The 26,450-nt window shown below is 35.6% G+C and overlaps 2 protein-coding genes and 1 long non-coding RNA gene across 5 annotated transcripts; all 3 read left to right on the plus strand.

The window, feature by feature from the left end:
• The first annotated feature begins 1,708 nt into the window (after positions 1-1,708).
• LOC119069001 lies at positions 1,709-8,987 on the plus strand. Its single transcript, XR_005086257.1, has 3 exons — positions 1,709-1,720; positions 3,843-3,848; positions 8,835-8,987. It is a non-coding gene; the product is annotated as an uncharacterized LOC119069001 (long non-coding RNA).
• A 5,015-nt stretch (positions 8,988-14,002) lies between these two features.
• Positions 14,003-20,263, plus strand: LOC119068989 (ethanolamine kinase). Of its 3 annotated transcripts, none has more exons than XM_037172861.1 (5): positions 14,003-14,670; positions 17,546-18,006; positions 19,212-19,438; positions 19,505-19,730; positions 20,019-20,263. In XM_037172861.1, exons 1-5 carry the CDS (start codon positions 14,500-14,502, stop codon positions 20,086-20,088), a joined length of 1,155 nt encoding a protein of 384 aa, XP_037028756.1. In that variant the 5' UTR covers positions 14,003-14,499; the 3' UTR covers positions 20,089-20,263. The 3 variants fall into 3 exon arrangements, with proteins under 3 accessions (XP_037028756.1, XP_037028758.1, XP_037028757.1); XM_037172863.1 differs by having other exon boundaries at positions 14,012-14,670; positions 17,556-18,006; XM_037172862.1 differs by lacking the exon at positions 14,003-14,670 and adding an exon at positions 14,939-14,975 and having other exon boundaries at positions 17,556-18,006.
• Positions 20,264-22,207: 1,944 nt separating this feature from the next.
• Positions 22,208-25,674, plus strand: LOC119068983 (lipoamide acyltransferase component of branched-chain alpha-keto acid dehydrogenase complex, mitochondrial). Its single transcript, XM_037172853.1, has 6 exons — positions 22,208-22,434; positions 23,992-24,095; positions 24,161-24,701; positions 24,774-25,169; positions 25,224-25,295; positions 25,353-25,674. Exons 1-6 carry the CDS (start codon positions 22,351-22,353, stop codon positions 25,518-25,520), a joined length of 1,365 nt encoding a protein of 454 aa, XP_037028748.1. The 5' UTR covers positions 22,208-22,350; the 3' UTR covers positions 25,521-25,674.
• The last annotated feature ends 776 nt before the right edge of the window (positions 25,675-26,450 follow it).

Genomic DNA, 26,450 nt, shown 5'->3' on the forward strand with positions numbered 1-26,450 from the left:
CTAAAAAACACATTTTTATTCTGTAAATTTTCAGTTTCATTTTCAAAGCAATTATTAGGATTTTTTCCGTAAAAAAAGACTTGTGTTTACTCTTCCGCATACATCATACACAACACACATTTTTACGCATTGTTGTAAAGGTACATTTCGATAACCATACCATGTGCCTACGACTGCAGGTTATTTAGGGATAAGCTTTAACCAACAAAACCGTTCTTCTTTTATTATTAAATATTAAATATCATAAATTTCATTATATGAATATTAGCGAAAAAATATGATTGATCAATATGAAATACTGTTTTGCCTGAAGGTGAGGTTAAATTGGATTTATTTTCGAGCTTTATATCCTGATGGATATCCGGTAGATAGATAGATTAAATGCAAACATTGGATTCAATGAACATTACTAAGTAGGTAACTGGTGATCTGTGTTACCTAATTTTGGATTATTGATACGAAATAGGGAATAGATTTCAACACAGTAATCGAAATTTAGACTATGAGGTCGGCCTAGTTAATCCTTTGGATACTGGAAACATATTGCGATATCACCTTTAAATCTGTTACCTCATTTATTTAACTTATTGTTTGACAAATCTCTTACTTCATTTATTTTCATCAAATTTCTTGTTTTGGAAGACTAGCCGAACTAGCCTTAAAGCTGTCCGGGCATTGAATCTTGTGTTTTATTTTAAGAGACATCGATGCTTAGATAAAATTGTAACCTACATTTGTGAGTCTCGCATTTCACTGTTGATTATATCTTTTCATCAGAATCCTTTTTGAAAAATGTACGACCGCAATACGGACCATGAATGTGGTAACTTTAAATGAAAATTGGTTTTGGTCGTAGTAGTTTGACAAACTCTGAGAAAAGTCAGCAGCTTAAGAGGCATCGATGCTTTGCTGAAAGGCATACATTTGACCGTTTCTAAAATATTGGATGTTGGTTTATAAGTTTGATAATATCTTTCCAACAAAATTCATTTTCAAAAATGTACGACCGCAATAACGACAATGAATGTGTTAGCTTTAAACAAAAATTAGTTTTGGTTGTAGCAGTTTGACCAGCTCTGACAAAACTGAACAGTTTATGAAAATTTCGGTAAACTGTCAATGAACTAATTTTTATTTAAAGCTAACACATTCGCGGTCGTTATTGCAGTCATACATTTTTTCAAAAGAATTCTGATGAAAGATATGCTACAATTTTAGCAAAGCACCGATGCCTCTTAAGAGGCTAGCGAATGCATCTGAAAATGGTTGCTAGTTTTCAAGGTCGAAACAGATTTTCTTCTTTTTTGCTCCGAAGAGTCTTTATTTAAAAGTTGGAGTATTTGAAAGGGAATTCGGTTTTTGCAATGTGCCCTCCAGAGCTTTTCGTCTCAGGTTAAGCAAAGTCGGTATGCAGGACGTAATTTTCTTAAACTATTTTCGGTTGAAAGCTAACACATTCGTGGTCCAATATTTTTGAAAAAGGATTCTGGTGGAAAGATATCAAAAGTAAACTAACATCCAGTATTAAAAGAACGCCCAAATGTATGCTTTTCAGCAAAACATCGATGTCATTTAAGAGCGCTCACCACTTGGCAATTTTCTAGCCTACATTTGTGCGCAAAATATTCGTTTTTTTATTGATTTCTCTGAACCAAAATCTTTTTTTGAAAAAATAAAACCATATGCAAAAATGTTTTACTTTTAAGAGAAAAATTGGTTTGTGGATGATAACTTATTGCACTTGGAGAAAATGTGTAAATTTATGTGTTTTGCAAAGGATTCTCCAAGTGGGTTAAGTTATCGACCACAAACCAATTTTTCCCTTAAAAGTAACACATTTTTGCATGCTTTAATGGTTTTACTTTCTAAAAAAAAATTGGTTCAGAGAAATCATCAAAAAACGAATATTTTTGCGCACAAATGTAGGCTAGGAAATTGCCAAGGGGTGAGGATCTTAATAATTTTTTTTTACCGGGAAAAATTTAATTTGAGTGATTTATTCAAGGAAAAAAAAACAACACCTTTTGGTTGGGATATGAAATTCTACATCAAATTACGAAATTGGCCTGCAAGAAAGATGATAGCGGAGCGCAATGACTTCGATAAAATTAAAACTAAATATCGATTAAAATTCACGAAAACTTAGATTTGCCATATGGATAATACTGAAGTCAGCGGTTGTGTCTTGAAATGTTTCTCTTAAAAAAAAGTAAAAAAGAGAACAATCGGTCGCACATGGCAAAATGTATTAATTTTCTCGAAAGCCAGTTCAATTCATCGAAATTTATCTGTTTAATTTCAAAAACAATCTGCACCCAACATATCCCTACACTTAACTAGAGATTGTGGTGTCCTAATTGGTGCTACAGGCAGGCACCAACGTACAACTTCCCAAAAATAAATATAATTTGAAAGAAGAGAAAAAAAACCAACCAACGCATATATAGAGTCAACAAATTGTTATTTTAGACAATAAATTATTTGACCGCAATGGTCTCAAATGAATTTTAAATGTTTTTTCTATACGAATATATTCGGACAATGCACAATTCTGTGATTTTGTATGTCTCCTAGCACTCCAGACACATAAAATATACAGAGAAAAAAAAACACCAACAAGCTACATAAATGACCCAACTGACGACATATTTCAGTTAGTAATGACACGAAAAAGATTCCTAAATTATATTGTTACATGAACAATACGATGAGTCCTACATGTGTGCAGATAAAAATGTCGAATTTCTGTTTGAAGAGCCGTAAAATATTGCAATATATATGTATAACAATTTTGGTGTGCCTGTTTGTGTCCTTTGTGGTTCAAATCGAGGATGTTGTGCAAGTATTTTCGGAATTTTAACTTTAAATGTGGCGATATTGTATAAAGTGGTTTCGGTTACTGATGTATTCAAACAATGCAGAATGCTTGTTACATTATCATGTTCCCAGTTTGACGTTAACCAAGCTTCATATTGTCAAATTGCATTTCAAAGGTATTACAGAGGAGTCCTTTCCTTTTATTTTTAACATTTCAATTTACCGGCAACAATGCTGAACACATTGATTTAAGCAGTTGTCAGTGGTACATCTTTTTCGCATCGTAATGTGTTGGAGGACAATAGGAAAATTAATAGTGGAAAACGATGGTAAATGGGCAATAAATGTAGAACGACTGCATATGTACATTGCGTTCAAGTTTAATGAATGAGTACAGAAAGATCGTTTCATGTGCTAGATGAAATCAAAATTTTCAGCCAGTAAAGGCTAGCTTCTAGTGTCATCAGGAATACGCTATTTCTATTGTTTAAATCAGCTAAAATCGATTAAAACCGGTTTTAACAATAGAAATATCATATTCCCAACTGACACTAGATGATAGTGTGTGTTGGCCATAACACAGTCTTCTTCTAACATTATAACAATTAAGGTTCATATGCGTCTGACTAAACAACAATTTGAAACTTTTGTAATGCACATAAATGGTGGCATAGTACGTTGGATAGGTCTCGGTGCGGCGCCCTGAGTACAAAAAACGTATCCGTTACGCTGCAGCCGTTTCTAAAAAAAATCAGTTTGGTAATGGGACAGTTGTTGGTGCAGCAGGAATCTAGGATGCTGTGAGTTCAAATAATAACTCCATAGGACTTCACTATCGATAGTTAGGACAATATCGAAGGAAGATAAAAGTGCTCGATATTGTCCTAACGATAGGTAGTGAAGACCTTATGGCTGCAGCGGAACCACAGACCTCATTGGACCTGGGTTGCCTAGTTTAATCTTGTGATGTTTTCTTACACAATAGTTAGGTGAGTCGTTTTGGCTGATTTTTAAAAAAAAAGAAGAACTACGTTTGACCTACCAACCAATAATCATTGGTATTATAACGGAACAGTTGCGACCAGTGCGTGCTCTAACATAAATTGTTAATTTAATTCGTAATATTGCTGGCGGTTACAATTATTTACTTAGCAAACTAGCATTAAAACTGGTTCGTGCAGCTGAAACTGAACAATACAAGGGTCAGCAATATAGGAAATTAGAACATTTCGATCAAACATTGTGTCTAAATTGCTCTCGAAAACAACGACATTATTTAAAGTTCCTAAAATGTGCTATCCAAACAAAATTATCACTTGGAACAAATTCCTTTTTCAAAATATTAATCCCAAAAAAAATTAGCCTGAATGTCTTTCTAAGAGGTCAATAAGTAGAACCAAAACTATGAATAAATCACAATCATATATAAATGCTAAACAAACTCTCGAACAAATTCGCTCCAACAGCCCAATATATATTCAAATTTTTATAACTTCATTCTGCAAAACATTTTTTTTTATTCGTATACAATGGACAGCGGCAATCTTGATTTACCGAAAAACGAATGGGTAAATTTTTTGATAAATCGTTTCAATAAAACAACCGAAAGAAAAAAAACAAGTTTTTCCTTTTTTTCATTCACCCCAAATCACTTTTGTCTTGAAGAGTCCATGTGGCCACAAAAATATTTGCTAGACCAACGTTCCGTTTCCGTTTATTTGTCTCAAAAAGTAGTTATGTATCGTCTTGTTTTGTTTTGTAGCTCCAGATTCGACAATGGAAAGGCAATGGGTTTTTATTTAGAGTATATGCATTTAATGCTCGACAGTCGCATATAATGAGATGAGGGCATTTACTTTATGTTATGAATGAACTTGTAAAGTATAACACACATGAAGAGGCTCTATGGTTGTTATGCAAATTAAAATAAATTTGAATATTTTTTAAATAAGTTTTCCATTATACGTCTGTTTAGTTCCATCTATCCACGACGAATATATTGTAAATTAATTTTTTTCTTATTATTAGATGTGTATATAGTAGCTGGATAGATTTAAATACTCGCAAGAACAAAAATGCATGTAACGTTACATATGAAACTCCCGATCAGACTGGGACTGACCATATATGGGCGCATCGGATTTTATTATCAGGTAAATTCCGATGCACTTTTGCGGTCTTGGCACCTCAACTACACTAGAACAGAATATATGAAAGTTTATGTTCGTCGCTAGAAGTCTTCTGAGCCGAACCACCTATTGTTAGCGAGACGGGGCCTGCTCCCGATAGTTGTGAAAAATTATTGAAATTTACCCTAGCACAATATCTCACTACAATTTGAAGAATTTAATTATTCGAAAATGTGCGTTATACTATTTGTGGGTTGAACGAGATCGTTAGGTCAGCGCCTTTTGGGTTTTTTTATTTAACAATTTTAGGCATTAGGCATCGTTTATTGTGCCGTAAAAGATGTCAATTTTTAACTGGATTTCAGAAAAGGTGATTCTTAATAACTATCCGGGCTACTTTCAATGTATAAACTAACTGCTTCAGCACTGTATCAGTCTCAGACTTGAGATTGGATAGCTATCAAGGCAAGAAGACCTAAAGACCTTAAGGATTTAAAACTATCCGAAATCTCTGGCTATTGAACGACTGTATATCTGAAGCAAAATTTTGTTTTAGGAACCGGTTGATATCGACTCTAGAACTTGTTAATGTGTTTCGGTGCACATACAATGGATCCACTCCATTAAATTTCCACAAAGAAGCTACTGTAATTAACAAAGGAAGGTGGTCTGCGTCTCTTCGCTTTAGGTACTGATTAGGCAAACACAAGGGAAAAGTTTAGCATTATTTACATTTACAAAGAAGAGTGAATCTGGTCGGAAAGGAATAACATGACTTAATCCATAACAATTGAATTTTGAAATTATCTTTTATTCAGAGGAGTGGGCGTGAATCATACGTTACTTCATTTTGCCTTGATTTTGGTCTTGATTTGATGCTTTGTTGAGTAAAATTCCTTTCGTCTCTGTAGGAAAATGTGTCTACCTTTAGAGGGTTTCTATCCTTCGGCATCGGCTCGCAAAACAAACTTCTCCCTCGTAGATAACCATATTTACCTTAACGTACAATTTTCAATCCTTCCTATTATAAATCAGTAGATCAGTAGATCAGTAGATCAGTAGATCTACTACGTCTGTTGTTTAAATGTTTTCTAGTTTCAGAGAACATTTTGCTACCAAAGGGAAGCTCAACATATTTTGTCTTGTGACTGTCAATAGCAGATGAACAACGCGTTCGGCAAAAGTTCCAACAAATTTCTCTCAACAAATGCACACAGAAAAGTAATAAAATCCCGTGCGTGAATCAAGATGTTTTAATGTCCACAACTTAATAAAGCAATAATAAAAATCCAAATCCATGTTTTCGTCACACACGCACGTTGCAGTGTTGCGTGATGTTTAATGTGTTTATTCGATTCGGGAAAAAAGAGCATTCATTATAATTATTGGAAGTGACAATTCCATTGTTGTTTGCACATCAGACGAAACATATTTTTTGTGATTTTTTTTATATCTATCCATTTAGTACACATCATCAGACTTTCAGGCTAGAGAGCTTTTTGCATATATAGCCATTATCCGCTCTGATTTAGTCACATTTTTTTTATACGGATTTACTATTATGCGCATATCATGGTGCGTTTAATGCACAATACGGCTTACAATAAAGTGTGGGCAGGTGTGAACATTATATACGGTGGCATGACAAAGGTACGAACAAAAAAAAATATTTACAAATCTTTCCGAACGAAAATGTAAATGGTATTACACAACAGCAATAAAAGTCATGATTGTGTTGAGGTGTTCGTTTTCTATATAACATCATGGTCAATGGTCTGGCCAGTCACAAATATTTCCTTTTTGTTTAACTGGATGGTAATAGACATGAAAAGGACCTTTAAGTTAATGCTCAATAGGGGGAAAAACAATTCAATTGAATGTAAATAGATTCGGTACTCTGTGTGGTCATAGTGTGTTCCTAACGATTTTATTATTATAACACATTATTTTGAGACTATCGGCTTGATTATCTTCATGTACATAACTTAGTACAGCTTCAAACTAAAACAAATTATTAAATAAGGAGATTATGGGATTGTCCTATCCATCTCGAGCAGCGATTTTCAAAGACGAACATTTGAATTGCCACTTGGATTTTTTTTTAAATTACTCTTCTTAATTATATAGAAACAAAAATGCTCATACATACATATTTGTAGCTTTTAAGAGTGATATCGCCAAATCTTCGAACAGCCTTGGGGACAAGTGGTCACAGATATTATTGAGTTATAGCTCATTCGATTCGTTGAACTGTTGCAAGTAAAACGTAGTACTACGTTTGGTGAAATTTCTTTTGTTGTCGACGATCGAGGTCATGAAGTAAGGGTCTGCCAAAAGAGCCTCAAAATCATTTTATTGCGAAGAGACGAGTGAAACAATTTTGAGAAAAAACTTTCTAAGCTGGCCTTATAGGCCTTGAAAAGACGCACGTTTTGATTATACACACCACCAGGCCCACGTTGACCTGTTGGTGATATCAATGATTTTAGGTGTAAAAGTAGGTGATTTTCCCGAGTCCTTGACCGCCTGCAGTGACACATGGTATACATGGTAAGATAGCCTAATCTCAGTAGTACCATACTATGGAAAAATATCCTTGGATTAGTTTCACTGCAAAGGGTTGGAGCGACTTTCGTGGAATTCCACCCCAAATCGACGAAATTTTATCGCTTTTCTTCGTTTTTTTCTGTTGTTATTCACTATTTATTGCTGATAGGAGTAAGATCAACTAAAATAAAAGTTCCTCGATGTATCCACGTTTGGTATGAAGCATTTTTGGACTTTTTGTTGGGTTATTCAATATTTATTTTCAATAAAATTGTTATCTGAAGTGAAATAAACTAAAATAAAGAGTTACTTTATATATCCAATCAACGAATCGAATGAGCTATAACTCAATAATATCCGTAACCCCTTGTCCCAAAATGTCTGATTTTGTTCGATGTTTTGGCGATATCACTCTTAAGTGCTGCCACGCGTCACAAAATGATATTTTCATTTTACAAAATGCCATAGTTGTGAATCACTCCGGGCGAGATTCCCAGAAGCCGAGGTCCTTTGTAGTAATTTTGTACATTTTTGAAGTAGAAATCGAACGAAGACTAGAATTAGGATGAAATGCAGAGAAAAGATACTCAGAATTGTGTGCTGGAAAATAATTTTTCAATTGAATAAAAGAATCGATAATCGATTCCAATTATATGTATACATCACCAAAAATGTAAACAAAGGCGCTGATATTCATACATGTGACTGATTATAATGTTCCACATTTAATTTAACTTTTCAAACCAGCACGAAGTACAAAGGCCATCCGACATCTAAAAATTTTTCAACAATTTTGTAATGACAAAATTTAATGCATTTGATGCTAGTCTAAGTTACAAGATGTACAAAATCGGCCGATTAGGTCCTGAGATAGGTTCGGAGAAGTGATTTTTTAGAGGACTGGGAAGGTTCACATTATCTGCGAAATTATGCCACCAAAAACAACGTTCAATATAGGAAGTTGGGGCTCAAGTACAGATCTGAGTCAGGCTACTCGGTCGTATAGTGAAGGTAGTGAAGGCTTCTATCTCGAGTAAATATTTTATCCGATTTTTATGATTTTTCCTTACATTTAGGAAAAATCATAAAAATCGTGAAGCGGTGGTGCTGTTTCCGATTCCCTAACAAAATGGCCGATAGCCGTCATATTAGATTTTAATTGAAGTGGAATATCTTGGTAAAAATGGTACTCAGAGAGTTTCTGTCAACAGGGAAGAAGCATCTCATTTATGGACAGCTACATTGAGAATCAGGTCATTTGATCAGTCACTTTCGGTTTACATGGCACTATTTTCATAGACGGTGGTTATTTTTTTTTCTGTAGCAAACAGGAAGTTGAAGTGTTCTTTTGCAGGGCCGGATTTAGGATTCTAGCGTCCTGGGCATGTGACACTGAAGTAGTGAGTTAATGATCGCGAACGGAGCGATCGGAAAGTTTTTGTGGTTTTCTAATTTCAAAACATTTGATTTCTCACTTCTGAGCGCCTAAATTTCTAAATTTCCTGGGCTCTGATCTCTTTGCCCATTGAATAATGCGGCTCTGTTCTTTTGCTCAACAAAAGTGTTGGAAGCACCTCCAAAATATTATGAAAATGTTAAAAATATTATTAAAAATTTGAGCGTTACTTAATTTATGAATACATCGAAATTTTTAAACATTAAATAGAAAGCCATTTGGTTGTCTGTCAATTCTAGTCCAAATGCCAATGAATGCTCAATCAATGTTTGTCATTAATCGAGAGATATGTAGGTCCATTTCGACGTCTAGTTCATGTACATTGTACATAAATATGTGCAGAATAAATTTTCTTCTTTCTGTGAATAGAATTCTATTTATAGAAAAAATTGTTTTTCGGAGCTACAGCCTCTCCCAACAAAATATTTTCATTTATTTATAAGCTTTTGATAATTTTTTTTTACTTCTACTTCTTCCTCGGTATACATGTTATTCAACCCTTAAAACATAACATCAATGTGGCCAACGACAGCCCAAAACTATTGTTGTTTTGATTTTCAGTGTGTTTCCGAGTAGGGTGAATGATTTATCTCACGGAGGGATCTCTCATGCCTATAAGTAATATCACACATTACAGATGCATCGACAATAGCTTTATATATTTATACGAAAGATAGGAAAATATGTTAAATGAATGCAAACAGCATAATACTCTCGCCGGGGTTACAGGAGGGGTGTACATCATAATATACGTATATGGTATGGTTACCATTCTATATATGCATATGATGGAACACAACCGTCCGTATCTTATTGTTTTGATCGGTAATAACAAATAGAAATGATTTTGAACAAAACTTCAACGAGACTCATTATTGCACATAATATGTACATAAATGGATCGCTAAATTGATGACAATACAAAAAAGAGGATAATTTGAAATGAAAATCTTTTTTTTTGCTGGATGAAATCGTATCCTAAAAAAAATCTATTTTTTTTCGTTGTTTGGGGGTTTCATTTTTAAATTTCTTTCGCTCTCTCCTCTTATGTAATAATGTCGGGGAAACAAAACATCTAAACTATCAAATTCACTTTTTTATGTGACTCAGCTACCGTATAAAATTTTTACAAGATTTTGAACTTGAAACTTCGTTAGCAAAAAAAACAACAAACAATAAACAAACAAAAAAGGCGGATTTCAAAATATATCACATATCAATGACCCCGAACCGAGAAAGATCCGATAAATTGATAAAAGTTAATCTATCCCTCGCAAACACACGAAATTGTTTAGTTTTCTATTATGGCAAATGGACCTTCTTTTCGTTCCATTGTTAAATCATATATTTATATGGAGAAAGAGAAGAGATGAAAAAAAAACTGTGCGCTCTGGTTGTGTTATTCCATTCCATATTATAACATTTGATGAAAAACGTCTAGATCAACCCAACCCTCATAAATAGTAAAGATATGAATGACATGAACTAACCGGGGGTAGATTATTAATAATAAAAAAAAAATCTTTATAAAAATCAGTAAAATCCGGCTTATTATATCAAAACATTTACAGGAAATAGTTCCAATGATAGTCAGAACTTCAATTACACAATTTTTTTTTGCAAACATGCCTTGTGATTCCAATCTTTTTAGCATTTATTTTACCATACGACTCGTAAAAAAGGTAAAAAAAAATATCGTTGAGATCACAGCAAATTACTGTGATAAACCTCGTATACACCAGTGTAGCGTATATGTGTAGTTCGACATTAGAAGTATCTAGTGCTACTACTTCTCGACGCTCGTAGGCATCAGGGCCTATTTTTTCGGAATTTAATTCTTAAAAATTCCATAAAATTCTTAGAAAAATTACTACAAAAAATTACTGAATTCAGAAATTAACAGGCATTGATAACTCACGTCGTAATTACGCTTCAGAATTTAAATTTTAAATGAATCTGTACGTGAACAATGGTACTATATTAGCTAAGTAATGGAACATGTCGTATCTAGACGATTGAAATGCATTTATTCACTGTCCCCCCGAAAACTCATTTCCCGGAGACTATTTTGAGCAAGAAACGAGGTGTAACCGTAACCCTAACATTTGGCAAAATAAAACATTTCTAACAATGATGTAAACTACGATTTTCTATAATTGCGACGCTTCCTGAACATCGTGATTGGGATTGATTGACCCCTGCATTTTTTTACGACTATCACTTTTCATTTTAAGATTTCAACAGACTTATAGCGACAATTTTCGAAAGTGTACGATAGTACTAGATACTAAATTAAGGAAAATCGTGAAAAGAACTCTGTTGAACAGACCTCAAAAATTACCTCGTTGGTTTCGACTCCACAATTTTCTTGTTCTCATTCTAACCTTTCCTTAGAAAATTTCTTATTAGAAAATTAACCGGACCGGGTTCGTTACCTAACTAGTCACTAGCTATGAAATGAAGTAGTTTATCCTATCCAGACTGTTACTAATGTTGTCATTGAAGTATCTAATCTGTGAGACATTGGAGCCAGAAACACTTTTCCAGAATTGTATTTTGTCATAAACACGTTTTCCGCTCGTAAAACACAATAAGAACCTAAATTAACTTAAGACAAGTGCAAGTCAATTAAAGTCAGGTGAAGTCTGAAGTTAATTTATCCATAAGCCTTAACAGTACAACTTTTAAATACATCTCGACAACGATCTCACAGTAACTAAAAGTTGCAGTTTTTCGATTAGTACCGACATCTACATTTTAAATTATTAAACTTGAGTAAGCTTCACTTCACATCGTAGCTTTCAGCTTTACGCCACTGTAGTAATTAAACAACAGATGGAGCTAATCTAGGTTGGAGTTCTGACTGCTGGTGTAACTTTTTCCGTCTGTAGCGTAATTTAAGGATTATAGTATAATCGAATGTTTAGAATCAATTTTAAAATCAAAAATTTCGTAATTATTAATTGGATTCAACGATTGAGTGTGCTTCGGGAAATTATGGACAATTTTTAGATAATTCTCAAGAATTTCTAGTGTAGTACCGTAGAGCTTCCAACTTTCTTTTTAGCCCCGTACGAAGTACGAAGGGGCTTATAGGATTACGATGCCGTGTGTAATTGATGGAATTCGAAGCAGACGGTAAGGGCAAAGTGTTTGCCTATGTTCATAGATAACGAATCCGCAATAAAAATTTTGTCTGTCCGTCTGTCCTTCTGTCCTTCTGTCCTTCTGTCCGTCTGTCCGTCTGTCACGTCGATATCTTGAGTAAATCAAATCCGATTTCAAATTTTTTTTTTCCCTGAAAGGTAGTTGAAATAGTGAGGCTAAGTTCGAAGATGGGCGATTTTGGATCGACCCCTCCAGAGCTGGGGCCCCATAAGTGCTTTAACGTTTTCCAAAGATTTGGAAATTGGATGACCGACTCGTGAGTTAGACCCCTTGGTGTGAACTAGGTACAGGGCGGCAATCCGTTTTTGCTTGTAGGTTAGTCAAATTTGAACGGATTTAGATGGATTTTGATTTATTAGATAGGTATTGACCGTACCAATCAGGGTTTATGAAATTCGGTTTACCGGAGCGTGAGCTAGGTCTCTGGGAGTGAGCTTATATGTGGTTACTCGGCCGTACAGTGAAGGTGGTGTTTTTTGTTAATATCTCGAGTAAAATTTAACCGAATTTCATGAATTTTTTTTTTGTTTGAAAGGTACTAATGAATGTAAAGCAGCCGTTGTATTTTCCACCTCGTAACAAAATGGCCGTCGGCCGCCATTTTGGATTTTTGTAAAATCAATATAAATAGGTGAAAATGATAATTCCAAAATCACTGATCAGTGGGAAGTGTAGTTTGTGTTACTTTTGAAAGGAACGTCGTACGGGGCTTCGTAATTGCGCTATGCGCAATTTTTAAGACGTACACATTGCATAAGAAATTTACGACGTTTACGGGCGCAATAGGCTTACGGTAAGAGTAGGGCGACGGACGAAGTAGGGTCACGTGCGCAATAGATGTACGAGTTTGTACGGGGCTCAGTCGCAGCAAACGCTCCGACTGTTCTGACGGCTCGTTTGATAATAAATACCTACCACTACCACCCGTATTTATATGCATAAAATGGCTTAAACTTCTCCGTTACATCCATACGAAACAGTTCACCTACTTCGACAACATACTATATACATGCTAGTTTTCAGTCGTGCCTAACCGACAGTGTTATACTGTCCAACCTAAACACCAAAGTGAATCGAAGTTATTCGAATTTTTTTGTATGGCGGGGCGGACGGTCAAAATTTTCCAACTACACTCGCGGAATTTTGAAAACCGACACATTTTCTGTTTCGCGCTTTGCTGGTTGTTTGCGAATTTTACATGTATTTTTATATGGAGAAATCAGAAACTCAAGGAAAGCACAGAAACAGAAAATGTTTGGTTTTCAAAATTCCGCGTGTGTAGCAACCAAAAGTCAAAATCCATAAAGAAATATTTAGATATTTATGTTAAGAATGTTGTATGTTGTATGTTTTGAAACAACCTGCAAACCTTTTTTTAAGAGCCTGATCTATTCTAGGTTTCCCGTTCCGCTTTTCGATCACGACAATTTAACTCTTTAAAAAAGGTCCTATAAGTACCATAAAAAATGTGGCGCCTCTACAGGCCGACTCACTGAATCTACGCAATTTGCTCGACATATTGATGATTTTTCATAATAGTTTTGTTAAGAAAGTGACTTGTTTTCAAATTCTGTGAACCAAAATGTTTAAAAAAAAGTGTTTAGAATCACATGGCATGAACAGATTGTGTAAAATTTACGCTAATTGCGTGAATTGTCAAAGTAATTTTATTTCTTTGAAAAAAACAAAGTTGTTACTTCCGGAATACCTTGAGTCGACCGCCTTCCTTATATAAAGACAAGACACTTTATAATCTCATAAAATCCTAAATTTGGTTTTTAAATATGGCGCGGTCTTTTTTCACTCTTTTGTTCTAGCAGTCAAATGAAATCTAGTACCGAACGTAACTGAATCATGTGTCAACGGACTGAGCGAAATTTACATTCTTGTTCGCAATTTTCGGTAGTGTTTATATTTATTTGCTTTTCAAAAAATAACACAGACATGAAATAAAAACATCAAAAAAACCTTAAATGAAACGCTAGTCATTCGATACCTTTCTTCAAAGCGTGTTATTCAAATTTCGATATCGCATATAACAATTCATTATTTGGTGATTATTTTGGTTGTGAAAAGGCATTTCGAAAAGAAAAACAACATACAAATATAGAGCTAAATGTTCGTGAGTAGGTATTTTAGAATAAAACCAAGTGTTCAGAAAATTCATACGATTATTGAATGAAAACGGTTGTCCACGTCGGTTGTCGATCTAAGAATATATCGCTCATTCAAAATAAAACAACAACAAGAACAAAAAACGCCCTTGTGCAATATAATCGGTGTGATTGTTGTACTTAATTTTAATTTATTGATTTTCCGATCATTTTTAAATTTTAACCGTAAATTGTTTGTGATTGCCGCTATAATTTGATTTTCAAAATCATGGGCACCGAAAATATTGAAAAATCCAACTATCAAAATAGTTCGCCGAAAACGAACGATGAAGTCGCTACGATACCACTAACGATAGATGAAAACAATGTCCTTGAAGGAGCTCGGGAGGTTTTAAAAGTTATTAGACCAACATGGAACGATGACAATATTAAGTTCAAGGTTAGTCGATTTTTTTCTGTTTTTTTTTGTTATTCAGAATTTTTTGTGTGTTTTATTACGTGACGTGACTTTCAAATTGAAACAAAACGCTGATTATTCATGATTATCGTAATTTTCATAAAAATACGCCAATTTGAAGAGTTGTTTTATAAACGACGGATAGAAACATTATAGAAACGAGTTTTCGATATATTTCTGTACCTTTGCATAATTGATTAGAACGACAAAGTAAAGTAAACAAAATGAGATTTCCATGAAACTGTCGTTGTAGGTGCTGGGGATAATGAGAGTATTTCGTCTGATAAGTCGGTGTTTTTTTTTATTGTGCAATAAATATGATAAGAGAGTTTATTACTCGTTCAATTTGATGGAAAAATACGAATCTTTAGATTTGTTGTCAACTGTTTTAGTTAATTTTTTCAACTAAGGTTTAGTAATCTCGTGAGAACTTTTCTTACAATCAGACTGTTTGTATATCGAGGCTGACGTAATTTTCATGATGGACTTAGTGAAAACCTTAAACAAAAGAATTCTTTCGTTTAAAATTTTCACTGAGTCTCTTATGCAAATTACGGCAGAGCAGTGTAAGGACTATTTTGAGAAATCGATTTAAATTTCTCAAAAACAATTTCTTTTATATTAATGCTTATCAAGCGCTGGGAAAACGGCACGCTACCTGGTTGTTTGGTAATAGGTTCTTACCACACTAGGTTGTGGAGGTTCATTTAACATTCTTCGATGTAGTGTATGACTTGCCATCACAGGACGTATTTACATGGTTCATGTGAAAAATTAATCTTCTCCTTCCAAATACCCTTTCTTCACTTGAAGCTCTTTAATTTGTTCTTGTTGTAATGTTCTTCACATTTAAATGCCTAACCCCCTACTTTCAACTTAACGAGTAGGAATTTCTATCTCGTCTAAACGACTATTTCCAAACGTAACATGTCACATAACACCTCATTGTGCTGTAGCAATTATATCTACTATCAAGCCTCGCTCAAATTATAATTAGTGTAAGTTAGTGTCAAGTAATGAATCATTTCGATGTAAATAAAGGAATGATGAACCTGTTGATATACTTCTTCAATCAGTCATTTGTATTATACGCTAACTGTTAGTCAACTTAACGTAAGCTTTTCTTCAAAAAGGATCATCTGAGATCAACAGAGAGTTTTAAAAGAGTTCTGTAGAAGCAGGTGAGCTCTCTATTTTTAGCACTATCTAACGTGACCTTGGTTCAATCGTGCGGCTAATAATTTATCGACGAACTTCAAAATTTTTGCAAAAATGACTCGCCTTAAATTGAGTTAAATGTCTCGTTTATCAATAATTTTTGTAATAAACTTTTTTTTAACTTCCCGCAACAACCACAACGTTGTTCTATGCTATGAACTATAAAAACTCAACTCATGAACCATGTTATAAGTCAAGGGAGTATTTTAATTCGAAATATTATATCTCAGTGAAACATAAATTGGCTCCAGATTCAGACTATGATGCCTGAAAGGCATGTATGAACAAAGAGTTTCCTAAAAATTCTCGTCATTCAACGTCCAAAGAAGGTTTGGGTAGCTAGTCCGGCCCTGATTGGCTCTATAAATAGAGTTAAAATTGGTCACGAAATCATTACATTTCCATAAATAGAAACTCTGTAGTCATGTGGAATTTTCAATAAGAATAATTGCATTTCGCTACATTGCAGAATTGCAGAACATTTGTGAATAAGTGTCAGTCAGTTCAGATGCAGAACCAAATCGTAAAGAATTGAAAACAAAAACAGAAACTGGTTCAGCAAACAGTTTAACTAAACAATATCACGGGTCGCACATGTTTCTGATTATGTAAAGGAATTTATAGTTGTGAGCAGTAGATGTCTGCCAGAGCAATTCCACTAGAATGTCCAACCGCTAAGATTTTCGTTTCGTTTCGCTAGAACATAATTTATAAAAACGCAGGCCTGGACTGACCATACCCATCTAGCACTGTAAAACTGACTGTCGAGAGTAATGATTGGAGTTGCAACTCAGACACTATCAGGCTAATAGTATTAGCATATCTAAGCTAACTCGACCATTCGCACGTTATTCTCAAAATATACATAATTTGACGAGTGGTTGCGATCACGTGGAATTTAATATAATCAGCAAAAGGTTTTTCGTACAGAACAAAAAAATTGTTTACGTCGAATCAGCGAATTATAATATGTGTAACTCGTTGCTGCTTGTCATTCCAAGTAAACATTGGCTGTTTGAGATAATTTCAAATTCATAAAGCAGTCACGAATTCTGATACGCGCAAGTATTGTCGATACGAATGTGATAGCTTATTGACCCACAAATTCAGTATTTATGTACATCAATCATCTTGAAATAGTTAAAAATGGAGCTACAGTATCGCACCATTCGGTATAGAAAAGGCGATTATCTAACAAATTTTACATTTTACAGTATAACAATGCTCGTCGATACGCTGTACAACATACGCGTAGTTGATAGTTGTTATCTGTCTGTTCTTTATGGGATGATATCTATGCATTAGAGGGGATACTACTAACCGAAAATCTGTCCAACTGATTCCATTAGTTGGTTCTCTTCAATCCTGAAACACATTCTATTCTCCGAGACGAGAAAATTTCTCAGATAAATCCGTTATCGTAATTCTAAAAGATTTATAGAATTTCGGAGCGCTGCTTCAGGTCGGATTACTGTGATAGACATAATTTAAATATTTCAATGAATTTAGTATCCGTTCGAAGACGCTAAGCAATTACTAAACGAGAAAATCATCGCATCGCCCAATGAGTCACGACACGTGAAATCCAAAAATTTTCCACAACCAAAAAATTTTTAGTAACAAACGTAACTGAATTCAGTTGTTCACAGATGGCATAACAAACAAACTGGTTGGCTGTTTTCACACGGACTCAAAATCATCGTCACCGGATTCCCAACAAACCACCGATATCGCGAAAATGTCCACCACCGTTCCGGAGGATGTCGTCTTAGTGCGTGTGTACGGCAATAAAACCGATTTACTTATCGATCGAAAAGCCGAAACGCGAAACATTCAGATGCTACATTCACATGGCTTTGCGCCGTGCTTATATGCGATATTCCGTAACGGTTTAGCGTATGAATATGTTCCAGGTGTGACGCTTACATCCGAAACGGTTGCCGAGCCGCAAGTCTGGTCTTTGATAGCTAGACATATGGCGGATATGCATAAAATACAAATCGATTGCGGAAGTGATGATCAGCCAATGCTTTGGGGTAAAGTTCAACAATTTTTAGATATACTGCCGGAAACGTACAGTGACAGTCGGATAGATGAAAGGTGAGTTTTTACTCCCAGTATACACATGGGGTACGACAGAATGCAAGAGATAATCGAGTTGAGATTGGTATAGCGTATGGGGGTATCTATACCGTGAGTATTTAGATCGGTACTTGGCATTTTTGTTTTCTGTTTCGTTGCTGAAATTTGCTACCTTTCGTTATCTCCCATTGCAAACATGCAACCAGGTAAAAAAAAGATTATTTTTATGGTAATTACCAGACACCATTCACTGATACAATCAGTGCAAGCAGGTCGAAAAATGGTTTTTTGATCTATTTGTTTCCATGTTAGTTCGTAAAAAAAAATCTTGGAATGCTTCAACGTCTAGACGAACTGTCACTTCTTTTAAAATTGATATCAGCTGCATAAAATCAGTGAACTTGCAGTCTTGTACTACATTGTCGTACATATATGCATGCCATTTCAGTTGCATTTTGATGTGCGTTTATAATTTGATTAACCAATCAGCAACGTACCGTAGATGCTAATTTATTGTCAAATAAGGCGAACAATAGTCCGATTTGAAAGTGCACTTATCCAACGAGTAAATATCACAAGCCTTGTCGGGTAAAAATAAATAGGTCGAGCGCACCAGACCTGAGTTACACCTGACATGAAAACTGTTTGCTCCGTAACTTTTCTCTTTGAGCTGTTCGAATGACTCAGTCAGAAATAAGCTTCAAAAGTTCGCTTATGAACGCTATTCGTGTGAGTCATGTTTTAAGGGTTTGGATTGAGGAGATTTTGTCTCAAAAAACGGCTTCGCTCGCTTTTGTTTTACGTTGAAGGGGATACGAAAGTATGGAACAAATTTCTTTTATGGAAAATGGAAAAGTACGATTTGTATCGATGTATACTTCTCGGCAATCCATCAACAAAGATTAGGCTACATAAGAGCTAGGTAGTTCGGAATTTTTGTTGTAAAACCGATCCCTGAATCTGAAAGTTTTTTTACTGCCTAAGCGACTATACTAACGACAGTTCTTCTGCCTAATCCTTCCTACATTAATTACAATACGGCCTAACAAATAGAGGTAACTACTTGCCAAAACGAATCATACCGCATAACAGACAAGAGAGGTGTCTTATCTGCTGTTTTAAACCATGGTCCAATAATTCCAATCATTTGAGAATACTTTCAGTGCTTTACTTCTGCCCCTTCTGCCTCAACTGAATAACAATTTTGTCCGTTTCTATTCCAGGGTAAAAGCAAATTTTTTGCCAATCCGTCAATTTAAAGATGAATTTGCAGCACTCTACAAACATTTAGCGGCGCTAAACAGTCCAATAGTATTTTGTCACAATGATCTGCTGTTAGGCAATGTTATCTATGAAAAGTCAACGGATCGAATAACATTTATTGACTACGAATATGCTGGACAGAATTTCCAAGCTTTCGATATTGGGAATCATTTCACGGAATTTGCTGGTATGTTGTCATCCTCAACATTGTGTGCCGACTAGCCTAATCACCTTTTGTATGATAATCTTGTAGGGGTGGATGTGATCGATTATCGTCATTATCCGTCGAAAGAGTTTCAGCTGAAATGGTTGCGTAGTTACTTAGAAGTGTACCTGGGACCGGAAAAATGTGTCACTGAGCGGGACGTTAACGTGCTGTATGTACAAACCAATAAATTTGCATTGGCCTCACACTTTTTGTGGACTGTGTGGGCACTTATTCAGGCCGAGCATTCGACGATTGATTTCGATTTTGTGACGTAAGTTAATGAACCACACTTCACGATTGGTAATTTTGCCTGTCCGATGATTGACCTTTTTCGAAGCAACTAGTAAGTTTAGCCAGGGCTTAGCTTTTAGGGATAAATTTTGGAAAAATTGAGGAAATTTACGAGATTTTGACGAAAATATTTTCCTAGGGCTTAGGTTAAGATCAGAATTGTTTCTAAAGTGCAAGACTTGGAACTCCATTTTACAGGAATGGCAAAAGTGTGGAAATAATTTCTTTCTGACCGGAGGTATGTTTCTAAGCCGAATTTTCGTTTCAGGTTCGCCCAAACAAGATACAATGAGTACAAGGCACGGAAAGATACGTTCCTAGCACTGACCTACGAGTGATGATGGTACCTATAGTACCTTGTAAAAAGCAATTTTCACTTTGTATTCTTTGTTTTTTTCTATTTTTATTATTTGTTCCAAAGTTATATTCAAGTCTGTACATTTTTCGAATTGTAAATCATTCCAGTATGCACCTGGTCGGTGTTTGTACTTTTATTTTATTAAAAGTATTACATATTGTGATTCGTTCGGTGTTTTATATTTGTCTCAAAGAATTCAGTCTTCACAATCCCTAGTCATCGGCGAATATAATTGCTAATCACTTTTTCTACGGAACCCGACGAACGCAAAAAGTTCCACCTGTCGATGACTCACTACCAACACAGAATTGGATCACAGTAATTGGTGCTATTGGTTCTATTTGAATAGCAGAAAGGAGATAACGCACATTAGTGAATCATAAGAAAAATGAAATTTCATTTGTTTAGTTTCGTTTCGAAGGGTGACAATGTTAATCAAATCGAAGCAAAACGAACGAACATTTTTCTTATAATTCGCTAATATAACTTGTCGGCTTTCTACATTTACCTATTCATATTTAAAGCATTGTGTGATAATTGGGTTTCAACGGTAAATTTTTCATTGGCGACGTCTTGGAAAAAAATATTTTTAGGTTTGTAGGGAAACAATGTTACTTTAGAACGGTGTTCTTGCTTCAAAATGAAAAATTCCCGCAGGAGTGAAATCTTAACAGGGGAGAAAATAGACCCCCAAACTGTCAGACGAAGTGGATCTGCGCCTGCAATCGCATTTAAGTATTTATCAATTTGTGTATGTTTCCATCAAAGTTTTTATGAATCAAAAGTCTTTGCCGCATTGAGAAAATTGGACATTTCAGCTTTCCAAGAATGAGTGCAGCAAATTGTTTTTAGAAAACGTAGTACAGCCTACGATAATGGTTCCTATTGGTAAGTTGATCATTTAAGTGTTACAAACTGTGGCCTTTTAATTTACTACTTGCACATGGACATCTGATTTATGGAAAAACCAAATGATTGTTTATAATGTATACACAGTTGTCGCTTTGGAAATACATAATGATAAACACGTTTTTGAACGCATAAGGTGCCTTTATCGCTTCTAGTTTCTAGTTAGGGAGTACATTCGGTGTGGCTATAGTTAAAACCTTGGAGGCAGCATTGTTACTCACTCGCATAAAATAGCCAGCTTTTTATATTAGTGGTAAGATGACCGAAAAACCTAGTAGTGTCATCTCTGTACTAGGAACAAAAGTAGTACTATTACCGGCTACCTGTAGTTCTCCTAATAACGGATTCGCCGGTAAAAGCTGTGCGAAAGCTCAATACTCAACTTTCACTCGATAAAAAACCGATTCAATCAGCTGTGTTTGGTTTACAAATCGGACAGCTCAATTTCGTAGTGGTGAACATACGTGTTAACCATCACATCATGCAGGTACAGTACATACTAAATGCTAAATTACTCTGGTATTTGAACGAACAAGCACTAAAACTGACACTTTTGACGATTAGCACTGGCTGATGTTCTTAAACTCACTAGCGATATGGACGATGAAAATATTGAAGTAATAGATTTCGCATCAAAAGTGTGAAATATTGACGATGAAACAAAAAGACCTCTTTTGGTTGATACTTAACAGGTGAATCTTTATTGAAATAAGCTTGACTGTGGCTCTCACAAGAGCAAAAGGCCCTGGTGTATGTGTTTGACTCTACGTTATACAAACATGCGATGGTGATAAATCCGCTAGGGTACACGGAACACAAATGAAGTAATAGATTTAATGATTGCCGTTTTTAGAAATCTAAACTAAACTAAGACGGTTATAAAGGGAAACATGCGTCACAGTTCGATCCCAAAAAATGTTTATACCGGTCTTGTATGACCTGCTGCCGTCTGTAAAACTTTACGACTTTTAGTAACCATCTTCAAAGCAAACCTTGTATCTCCTTATCATAGCAACACGCTACGTCTTGCATAATGGGATACGAGCCCGCTTAAGTATTTAATCAAATTATTATCAATCGAAAATTGTCAGTTCGTACCACACATTGCAAACTTCTTCAACAAATACTTATAAACAATAATATTCGTCTTACGTCCAGCCAAAATTAACACAAACGCAACTAGTTGTTAGTGTGACTGGTATTATATAGAGGTATGTTGTGACTTGAACGCGTTATCATATCGAAGAACGAAAAAAAGAGAACAGATTGTTTGTCAGTCAGTCTTTATCAAAATCGCTGTCGTTCGGCTTGTGTTGCTTACGCACCTAATAACATGGCAACTTATTTTCGTACACATTCCACAAACTTTGCTAAACGCATTTTGGTGCATAGAAATCGCGACCTACTGTTTAACGAAGTAAGTGGAATATTCCCTAAAATATTGGGTTGTTGATATCGACATCGTATCAACTCGAACTCGGTGTATTTGCATCGATTTTATAGTGAATGTAATTAACAAAATGTTGTCACTAAACGATTTCTGTAAAGTCACTATACTCTGAAAGTTTTAGTGCGGTTTATAAAATGCATTTAGGCACAGCTCTGTTCCGCAGTGCTATGACTGACGTCGATTGGGACCATTTTATAGCGTTCGAATCAACTTGCAACCATATTATCCATATCGAGAGGAATGTATGTGCCGGTTCAATTTTATTAATTTCAAATTTGGCATACGAGTTCTACTTATGTAAGCGTTTCACGTGGAATTTTTCTTTATTTTTTTGATAAGAAAGTGTTGTGGCATATCCCACATTCGCATACACTAATTAGAACACTCAATTTTACATACATATTCCGATATAATGAACGACTGTAACTCGGTTCGGTATGTATGCTATGCTATGTATCCATTTTCACACATTTTATTTTGCATTGCGTTGTATACGTGTGTTTTGTTTTAAATTATCATTTTGTGTGTGAAAATGATTATATCATATGTGCAGACTACACCAGATATAACAGCGAGGAAACGATATAGAAAGTTATGTACCTGACGGACTAATCGCTATGTTTTCAGCGACTCTTAGACATAGACATCGACTGCGCTGTGGAGATAAAGAACTAATCAGCAGATCATCCTATTGATGAAAAAATGAAATAGAAACCAAAATAGTGAGGTGAAAGGCAGATGGTAAATTAATCTTCAACTTTGAGCTATTGCCCGTTCTTTACTTTTTGACGAAGGCGAAGGCTATGTTAGAATTAGGCACATAGACACGTTTCTTAACTCTGTGCTGTCATACAGGCCATTGGAGTTATGGAGGTACATAAATATGAATTTATGAGATGTGAAATGTATGACTCCATCCAAGTACTCCCTAAATAAAGGGCAGAGCATAAATTTAACTTCCAAAAATTTCTCGAGTTATAACTCTGTCTGACATGTAACCAGTGAATTGCGGACGTTCTTTATGAATGTCTCACATTGTGGATAACATTTCTTACAAGTAGGAAGTTGGGGATTTTTATTGAACCGCCACCAACGGTAAACTTATGATTAGAGCGGGTCCGCTTAGGATTGTTTGTATTGTATGTTTTAACTGACACAACGATGAAAACAAGTGATCTATCTGTATAACATAAACGCAGTGCCTTCTGTGATTTCATCAGCCTCCGAATATTTTCTATGTTCGTGCTGGTAGCAGTGCTGTGCTTTGACCCCTGTTCGAAGTACAGTTAACAACCCAAATCTTTCAAAATGGCAAGGGTCTATGAAATAATCATCTGTTACTTCTTTTGTTTAAAATGTGACTTAAGCAGGACTAGATTAGAATTTGCATGCCCTGGCAAATGAACTTTAATGGGCCCCATAAAAAAAAGACTTTTGCTATCATTTTGCAGACGGCTTCCTTGTTTAACGGCAACGATGACAATCTTAGTTGTATTGAAAATCCATTTTGCAATTTCATTCCAGAGACTCAATAGAAATTTTACAACAACATTACAACTGGAACGGAAAGTTGCATTTAATCTGAGCGATATCGGAGAAGGGATTCGAGAGGTTACAGTAAAGGAATGGTACAGAGAAAATGTCGCCCAACTATGCGAAGCTTCTGTTGCTAATTATATGTTTTTGTTGTTAGGTATGTAAAAGTGGGAGATACGGTCGAACAATTCGACAATCTCTGCGAAGTTCAAAGTGACAAAGCTTCCGTAACGATAACTAGCCGATACGATGGCAAAATCACTAAATTGTGCCATACTGTTGACGAGATAGCATTAGTCGGAAAACCGTTGCTGGAATTCGACGTAGCTGACGAAGACGAAGAAATCAGTTCTAGTTCGTCTTCGTCTAGCGAGGATGACGTTAAGCCAACAGCAGATCCTGTAGCTTTAGAATTGGCAGCTAGAGTCAAAGTCCTCACCACTCCTGCTGTGCGCCGAATCGCTATGGAAAACAAGGTTGATCTAACCAAAGTTCCGGCAACGGGACGTCAAGGAAGAGTACTCAAAGGTGATGTGTTGGAGTATCTAAATCTAGTTCCACCTGGAACAAACAAGCCTCATCCAACGATAGTCGGTTCGGTTCCGGTGCCGGTCACTCAAAAACCAGTGGTTGCCGATCGTGTTGAACAACTTAAAGGCGTTCGAAAGATAATGTTCAAATCTATGACAGAATCGCTGGTAAGGCTATGAGTATTTTACATTCAGTCGTTCAGGAGTTTCATATTTTCGATCACTTTCTTTACCTCACAGAAAATTCCTCATTTCGCTTACAGTGATGAAGTGAATATGACCAATTTGGTAAAACTTCGGGACGATCTGAAGGCTGAAGCAATTGAACGTGGCGTTAAACTGACCTACATGCCATTCTTGATCAAAGCCGCATCATTAGCTCTGTTTAAATATCCAATTTTAAATAGTTCCTTAGACGTTGCCAATGAAAGCGTTCTGTACAAGGGTGCTCACAACATAAGCGTTGCAATGGCTACACCTGAAGGACTAGTTGTGCCTAATGTTAAAAATTGCGAAAGTAAATCCGTATTTCAGATAGCATCCGATTTGAATCAGTTGCAAGAGAAAGCACAGAAGGGTCAACTGAGACCGGAGGACTTCGCAAACGGAACATTTTCTCTTTCAAACATTGGAATTGTGAGTGAAGATTTTTGTTAAATGTTTTCGCCTTAATTTAATTTAAAATCGTAGATTGGTGGAACATATACGCATCCGTGCATTATGGCACCACAAGTTGCTATCGGAGCGATGGGAAAGACGAAGGTACAAATTTCTGAATTGCCACAGTAATGTAAACTCATTGGGAAATTTAACAATCAGATTGTTCCACGCTTCGGTAAGAACGATGAAATTATCAAGGCGCACATAATGAGCGTCAGTTGGTCAGCCGATCATCGTGTAATTGATGGCGTAACTATGGCAAGCTTTAGTGAAATTTGGAGAAAATATCTGGAAAATCCAATGCTATTTTTGCTGGATGGACATTAAGAGTGGAAATTAGATGCGAAGGAGATTATCGTTGTATTTCAACCACTCCGACTTTATTTTACCAGACGTTGCATTTATTTTTGACGTTTTTATTATTAACTACAACAATTTTGTTTTGATCACAATGATGTGGAAGAAAATAAAAAAGAAAAACAAAAAAAATGCAGAAAAAGTCGACAGATCTACGATTTATGCATGGATATGTACGGAAGGATTGTTTTGAAAAGCAACCTACCGAAATCGATCGCATTTTCCAGTGGACTTTTTTCGCCTAGAACGGTATTCGTCCCTAGAATCCAAAACCACTTTCCCAAAAATTCCTCGACGCTTGTGTGGCTAATGGGAGTGGGAGGTGATTGAAAACCGAAAATATGCACTTTTATTAGAGCTAAAGAGTCATTACCGAATACCGGTTTCCATTAAAAAATACCGGTATTCACGTCGTAAGTGCGGTCGAAATTCAAACTGGAAAGTGCGGAGGTCTTTCTAACGTAGCGTCATTTTCATACAAGGAAGCGTTGAAATGTACTTTTCGGTTAACTTTTTCATCGAATCGTTTAATTCAAATTTTATGCACACTTACGGCGTGAATTAGTAACACCGTAACTTTAAAAAAAAGTTTTGTGAAAGTAACGCACTTCAAGCAAAAGTGATCATAGTGGACAGCTGCCAAATAGAGTACTATTTTGTTTGAAATGTTTTTTAGAGTGTTTTACAGTGTGTGACACACTGTACAGTTTCAGTACTCCATATAGAGTACGACTCATGCTGCTGAAAGCTTTCCATTTTTTCGCTACTGTGCCAAATGTCAAATTTTTTACAAGCTCACTTACCTCACTCAATGTACTCAATAGATCGACACTGTTGCACTGAGACATAGCAAATGTGGTGACACCACAGTGGTGTTGATTAAAAGGTGATACCAGCAAA

This window comes from Bradysia coprophila (assembly GCF_014529535.1).
Source record: "Bradysia coprophila strain Holo2 chromosome X unlocalized genomic scaffold, BU_Bcop_v1 contig_20, whole genome shotgun sequence".
NCBI lineage: Eukaryota > Metazoa > Arthropoda > Insecta > Diptera > Sciaridae > Bradysia > Bradysia coprophila.